Source organism: Palaemon carinicauda, chromosome 9 (assembly GCF_036898095.1).
Source record: "Palaemon carinicauda isolate YSFRI2023 chromosome 9, ASM3689809v2, whole genome shotgun sequence".
Classification (NCBI taxonomy): domain Eukaryota; kingdom Metazoa; phylum Arthropoda; class Malacostraca; order Decapoda; family Palaemonidae; genus Palaemon; species Palaemon carinicauda.
This window is the reverse complement of record NC_090733.1, coordinates 162,100,813-162,108,298: the sequence shown is the minus strand read 5'-3', so window position 1 is coordinate 162,108,298 and position 7,486 is coordinate 162,100,813. Positions and strand designations below refer to the sequence as shown.

Genomic DNA, 7,486 nt, shown 5'->3' with positions numbered 1-7,486 from the left:
AGTAGTTTACAATTTAATTGTTTGGGTATAACCCATCAGGTCAATGTCGGAGTATATTTTTCACATCACAATATTATACTTTTTCCTTTTATTTTGAACTTATTACGAAGTTAAAAGGAGGTTATGTTTTCGCCCCTGTTTGTGGGTTTGTAATTTGTTTGTGTGTTTGTTCGTGAACATCATCTTAGCCACAATTTCAATCGTAGAATAATTAAACTTACAGGGATTAACTGTTATGTAAAAAGCTGGACATTTTTAAATTTGGAAGGTCAAGGTCAAAGGTTAAGATCAAGCAAAGTGTCCAATCCACGTAATCAGCCATAGGTTTGGACATTGTTGTCATAGAGACTTCAAACTTGGTTCATATTTGAATGATGAAAACCCACACCAATTAAGACATGTTAAGGTCAGAGGTCAAGGTCGAGAAACAAGCTGCTGCGGCGGGGGTCTGCGCTCTACTGAGTGCCCCTCTAGTTTTAAATGTTATCTGAATGGAAAGGAGGTGTAAAGAAAATCGAAATATCCAAACTTATGAGTATTCATTGTATCATATTTCGTTGCTTTTACGGCGTGACGCTATGTTTTGAGGATTCATAAGTTGCAAAATAATGACTAATACTCGAAGAGCTTATGAAGATTTTAGAAGGTATCCTTATATAATAGATAACAGAAATTCCAATTGGGGAGAAACCATAGTGAAGGAAAGTAGCGACAATTTCTGAAGTGAAGTCGCCCTTAGATAAATCACATTAGTATTTAATTAACAACTTCATCTCTCGATAATATCGTTTTCACATCTTGTATAATATTTGTATTTTTTCCATAACACTATGTATGAACTTTAAGGACAGTATTGTTTTATAATTATTATTTGCATCTTATTGCGATAATATGTAATATAGATTTTCATTACCTACACTTTGAATGCTAACGACTGTAAGTGTAATAGTGGTTTAGGTTATCGTAATTATTGTACCATCAGTATTGAAGTGAATAATTACCTACTAAGGCTCATGGCTTTTTGCTATTAGCTCATCTCCCCATGATAACTAGTAAATAAGGAATTAAGAGTGAATATGCATCTAAACGATATATACTGTATATATATGTATGTATATATGTGTGTATGTAAATACATATATATTGATATATACATATATATATATATATATATGTGTGTATATATATACATATATATGTATATATATATGTATTTATATATGTATATATAAGTATATATATATATGTATGTGTATATATATATGTATATATATAAGTATATGTATAAATATGTATATTTATATATATATATATATATATATATATATATATATATGTATATATGTCTATATGTATATATATATATATATATATATATATATATATATATATATATATGTATAGATATTTTTATATACATATATATGTGTATATATATATATATGTATGTATATATATATATATATATATATATATAGACACACACACACATACACGCGTACATTGCGTCAAGGTACTGCGAGACAAGTAAACTTATTGCCAGCAATTTCCCGCAGAGAAAATGTACTCACCCAGAGTCGAGAGGGTCATCAGCACCGCTAAACGGAGTGTTGTTTCTCCATTAAAGAGCTGTTGTTTCATCGTGTTGTTTGTCAGCCTGCCACGACGGTGTCCTTGATTGCCAAGGGGGAAAAGAGAAACAATACTTTTATCAGTAAACTGAATGGTGGGAATTAGATATTTTGCTTGGGTGGAAAATTATTCATTAGGTGCCACCGAAGATTGAGTTGTTCACTCAATAATGCATACATTAATGCATATGGCTTCAAGGGTCAAATGAATAACGGATGATGATGATGATATAAAGATTGAACAAGGTTTGGAAATATAAAATGTTAGCAACTAGTTCATGACAAGTCTGTTTTTAGTTACTGTATCATAAATATAAACAATTTTTAACAGGCCTTCGATTAGCAAAATACTTCGAGGTTTCGACGAAGGAATTGTTCTTGAAATAGCTTGTGCCAAAATGGACTCTAGAAATTAATTTTTAATACTATCAACAAGAAAGCACTACACTAATTATTGTGTCGATAATTGTAACAGTAGTAGTAGTAGTAGTAGTGGTTAATCTGGCCTTAGCACTGAACAAAAAGACATGGTGATATTAAGCATACTCAATATGCTTTTACTTTAATAATAGTAGGATTAGTGCTACTACTACTAGTACTACTGTTCCTTGCTGGCATGTGGCAAGCATTGGATACTACATCTACTAGTTCAATCTACATCAAGTAACGTAAGACACAGATGTAGACAGTACTTCCCTTGATAAAATTATGTAATATGGTCCACATCTACTAATCACAGCTTACTTTACCTAATATATATTGTTAGAGTTTCGCTTATATATTGTTATAGAACAATCCCAAAGATAATTTACTTTTAAAGAGTAAAAGGTTAGTTTTAGACTAAGGCTGCCCATTCACTAGTGATTTGATTGATAAATCAGATCATAGTGGGCGGGGCTTTTAAATTGCATAGGTGAACACTCGCACTACGTTCAGCTCTTCATAAACCTGACATTTATGTCTCAGCAGTAGAGCAGTTAACACCTATGGCGGAACCTCTCCGTAATAACGACCGTTATACCATTGCGTGTTTTACTTGTAAATATATGACTTACGATGAAGGACAGTAACAAGAGATTTTGGGCTAAACGTTGGGTCGAGAAAAGTTTTTTTTTTCCGCATTCTAGTTTACTGGAGAAATTGAAATGGCACTCCGATGTTTGATCAATTATCTGCGTATGGATATAGCTACTTATTATGAATTGCTTATAGAGTAATGCCTTATATAAAGAAATAAGACGCGCACAATGATGGCCATGACACCTCATGAAAGACTTTCTGCCACATAACATGTTTTGAAGATCTCAAATTCAGTGTGTCAATATCTACTTAGCGCTCTGGTCAAATTATTTCAGAAACCTGTTAAGCCATATGAACACTTAAAAGGAATACGTTAAGTTAAAAAACCAAGTTTTTATCTTTATTAAACAAACATAGTATGGCAACATGCTCTCAAATAACATGGTATACATGTTTAAAGTCAAACTTCACTGTACTGTTTTATGTCAGTATAAATAAATGATAGCTGTCATCAATGCAAAAGGAACAGAATATCTAAAGGGGTTGTTATAGTAAGGACAAAATTTGGTTAAAAGAAAATTAGTCAAAGGCAGTCTTTCACTACCCTTGATGCCCTTCCATAATTCTCGTCGGAACGTCTTACCTTTTGTCTTTATAGGAGATAAGGCCTTTTCTAGGAGAAATTCTTTAAAACCTTATTCTCAAAACTAACTTAATGAACAGAAAATAATATTCAATTATAGACAGTGCAGAGCTCGCAGAGTGGTCGAGTCGGCATTCGGAAGATTGCGAGCATTTTTTTTTTTTCAGCTCAAATTAATTTTGAAATAGAAAATATAGAAAAGTTTGTAGTAATGTGCTGTTTGTTACACAATTATATGCAACGTCACGCTGCAATTCCTGATTATTTTGCATCATTATTACGTGATGAAATAGAATTGGACAAGGCTACTCGAGATGCAAAAAAGTTAGAAAACTGTTTCAGAACTGTTTCATTGTTGACGGTGCAGTACACTAGCAATCAGAAGTGGTTCGAAATTTATTTTGTATCTGAACATTATAATGATTGTGGTTTTCTGACTTATGAATATTAAATTTCAAATAATTCAAGATAGCTTTGTGTACAATTATATTTCATATGGGTATGGATTTAAAACGTTTTGATTTTATTAATGTAATATATAAATTGGCATGGTTTCTATTAACAGGTTCTGTTTATTAAATATAATACTGCTATGTATATTAATTTCCATTACATTTTTTACATTTTGCACATTAGACACAGATGGACTGACGTGGTGTTTCTGAATCCATTTGTAAATGATAGAAGATCGTGATAATACTATATTGTTCATACACTCTTCAGTTCCTGTACCAGATTTTTTTGGAGGCCTCAACATTTTTTAGTACCTTTCGAAACACACTGCGCATATTGTTGATTGTTTTAGTGGCCATGTCTTATTTGGCTTTAGGAGACTCTTCTTCATTTTTTTTTCTACTGGAACTTCGTAAGCTTTGTTTTTGGCGTTTCTATCCTAATAAATTTTACTCTACATTCCAAAGGCATAGATAACTCATAAATTTCAATAAATTTGCCCCAAAATTGCTTGTCCCCAAATCTCAGACATTTACTCTTCCATTTTTAATTTTCCTTCTAAAAACCAAAATAATGAGGCCTCCGGTATAGAGACTGAGCAAGTTGACTCGCCCAGCGACAAACCAGCATTTTTAGCATATGTAAATTACATCTGTCTATAAATGTCCTCGTTTAGATCTGGGTGAACTATCGATTTCAGTACTTAGAGCCTACGATCAGACTCGACAAACAAAATTAACACTCACACTACGATATGCTGAAACTCCGCCCACTTTCATCTAATCTCACTGATTCAATCGTTAGTGAATGGGCAGCTAAGCCTGGCCTAAGCCAGAACGAGGCCCTTCATAAGCCAAAGAAGGGGATAAATGATATGGTATGGCCCTTTGGGTTATAGCTAATCTACAGACGCCTCTGCAGAGTTGAATATCCATATGGTAAAAACTTAGTGAGGCGAATTAAATTATTCAGGTATTAGATAAAAGGAAGATTAAAAGAATATGTAAAGAAAAATTTATATATATAAAAATAGTTGGTGATAAGAGAAAAATGTTTATTGTTGTTATAATCCAAGCTGAATCACTTGTTAGTAAAGCTTAATATGAAGGCAATAGTGCATGGCATAATTTTCAAGTTACTTATTACTGACAGCTAAATCTGATCTTGATCAAGGGTGGTTCTTGCTTGTAAAAGCAACCCAATTAGAAATTAAAAAAATGAAAGAGCATTATAACCCATAAGAAATTACACATAGATATAACCAGTATACATTCTAAAAATATAAACGTAGAAAATGTTTAAGTTTAAATTGCATTATAATTATTCACACACACATGTATGTATGTATATATATATATATATATATATATATATATATATATATATATATATATATATATATATATATATATATATGTATATATATACCATCTCTACTAGATTATTCATTGTGTCTAGAATATGTTTTTAAAAGGTAAGATGGGGGGAAAATGATGTTGGAATTAATATTATTGGGGAATACCTTAACAACTTAGGATTTGCAGATGTCATAGTTCTATTTAGTGATTCATCGGAGGAATTTCGAAAGATGATCCAAAATTTAAATAGAGAAAGCAGAAATTTAGGACTGAAAATGAATATGCATAAAACTAAGATAATGTTAAATTAGAATGCAGAGAGACAGAAAGTAAGGGTTATGGACGAACCTCTACAGATTGTTAATGAATATATGTACTGAAGACAGTCAAGTATTTCCCCAATACATGAGACCGAAATTAAAAGAAAGGTAATTATGGGATGAAGATCTTTTAGTAAACAAAATGAGAATATGAAAGGTAAAATACCACTTTTTGTAAAAAGAAAATTTTTAATCAGATAGGCCTACCATTATTCATTTATGCATCAGAAACCACGAGCCTAACTAAAGCTATAGAACATTTGCTAGTTACAACTCAAAGATCTATGGAAAGAATAATTATGGAAATAACATTGAGACAGAAAAAGAGCAAACTAAAGTAGAGTATATTTCAACAACATGTACGGAAAAGAAATGGACATGGAAAGGACATATAATGAGAATGACAGCTAATACATGGACAATAAAGATAACAGAATGGGTTTCTAGAGAATGCAAACTAAGCAGGGAAGTAACAGAAGTCGATGGATTGACAATCTAAGAAAATATTTGAGTATAGACTGACATAGAAATACCATAAAGAAACGTCTATGGAAGGATATGTCTGAGTCCTTTGTCCTGCAGTGGGCTAGCAACGGCTGATGATGACGATATATATATATATATATATATATATATATATATATATATATATATATATATATATATACATACATATATACATACATACATACATACATACATCCCGTCCCGTCGCCCTACTTGGGAAACGACTACAGTGTTAATACAATTTGATGATAATAATCTAAATATAATAGAATTTGGGACGAGGGAAAAAAATAATGAAAAATGAACTGGATGAGGAAAGGGGATTAAAAGACTAATTAGAGTAATGAAATGAAGAGACGTTAGAGTAGAACAAAGAATTGGACAAAAAAAGGTAGAAAGATGATAGCGTAATCATATGCAAACAATTATTTATTTACGTCAATTACCCCAAAAGACAACAAACTCCCCATCTGTTTATTCTCAAATGTCGAGGCATTTTATGTCTTCTCTTTGAAGGGAATTTTGTGTTCTATTTACCAAGTTATCTTCATTAGTTTCTCTTATGAAAACAATTACTTATTAATAACGAAAGATGCTTTATTTACTAGAAGTTATGTTCCTATCATTTCCCAACTGGAAAATAATTACGAATGTGTTTTCAATTACGGGATGTTGACAAAATGTGATCTCATTAAAGTACTTTTCATAAGATTATTATTTGATACGCCTTTCTTCATAGATGAGGTAACTCTCTTGAGAATCCTATCCTTCTGGTTTTCAGCATGTGTTGTGAGATGAATTTGTGAATCCTGCATCTTGTTAATACTCGTTTATGATTCGCCTAATCGACTAACCACTGTGGAATTTTTTTTTTTTTTTTTTTTTGTAAGAAGCAGGAGAATGATATTGTGTCTTTTCGTGGTCAAGCTACCAGGGACATTATTATTATTATTATTATTATTATTATTATTGTTGTTGTTGTTGTTGTTGTTGTTGTTGTTGTTGTTATTCCTGAAACCAATGATAAAATTTTTGACTTATTTAATATGACACATATTGTGTTCTGAGAAGAGATTTTTTCAGCAAAAGAAAGCTGAAGCAATTGGACTGCCAAGTGAGGATGTAATGCTACAGAGATTATTTAGTACTGCTTTAATATTCAGCGGAGGACGCACTATTGATGGTAGTATCATGAGATATTTGATTAATGAAATGTAATGATTGGTTAAGTTTGAACACTTAAACACACACACTGAATATATATAATGTAGGAATTATTATCAATGGGGAATACCTTAACAGCTTAAGATATGCAGATGATAGTTCTGTCAAAATATTTGAATACAGAAAGCAGAAATATAGGAGTAAAGTTAATATGAGTTGAATCAAGATAATGTTCAATGAAAATACAGAGACAACAAATGAGGGTTGTGGACGAAGCTCTAGAGAATGTTAATGAATATACGTATTTAAGACAGACAGTAAGCGTTTCCCCAGGACATGAGACTGAAATTAAAAGAAGGATAAGCATGGGATGGAGAGCTTTTGTTAAGC

The 7,486-nt window shown here is 31.6% G+C and overlaps 1 protein-coding gene across 1 annotated transcript in view; it reads right to left on the bottom strand.

Moving 5' to 3' along the window:
* The window catches only part of LOC137646953 (uncharacterized), a 24,033-nt gene extending 22,357 nt beyond the window's left edge, over positions 1–1,676 (bottom strand). The window contains exon 1 of the mRNA XM_068380024.1: positions 1,572–1,676. Coding sequence (XP_068236125.1) covers positions 1,572–1,641 — 70 coding nt within the window. The 5' untranslated portion in view covers positions 1,642–1,676. The remainder of the gene's footprint in view (positions 1–1,571) is intronic.
* Between the last annotated feature and the right edge of the window lie 5,810 nt (positions 1,677–7,486).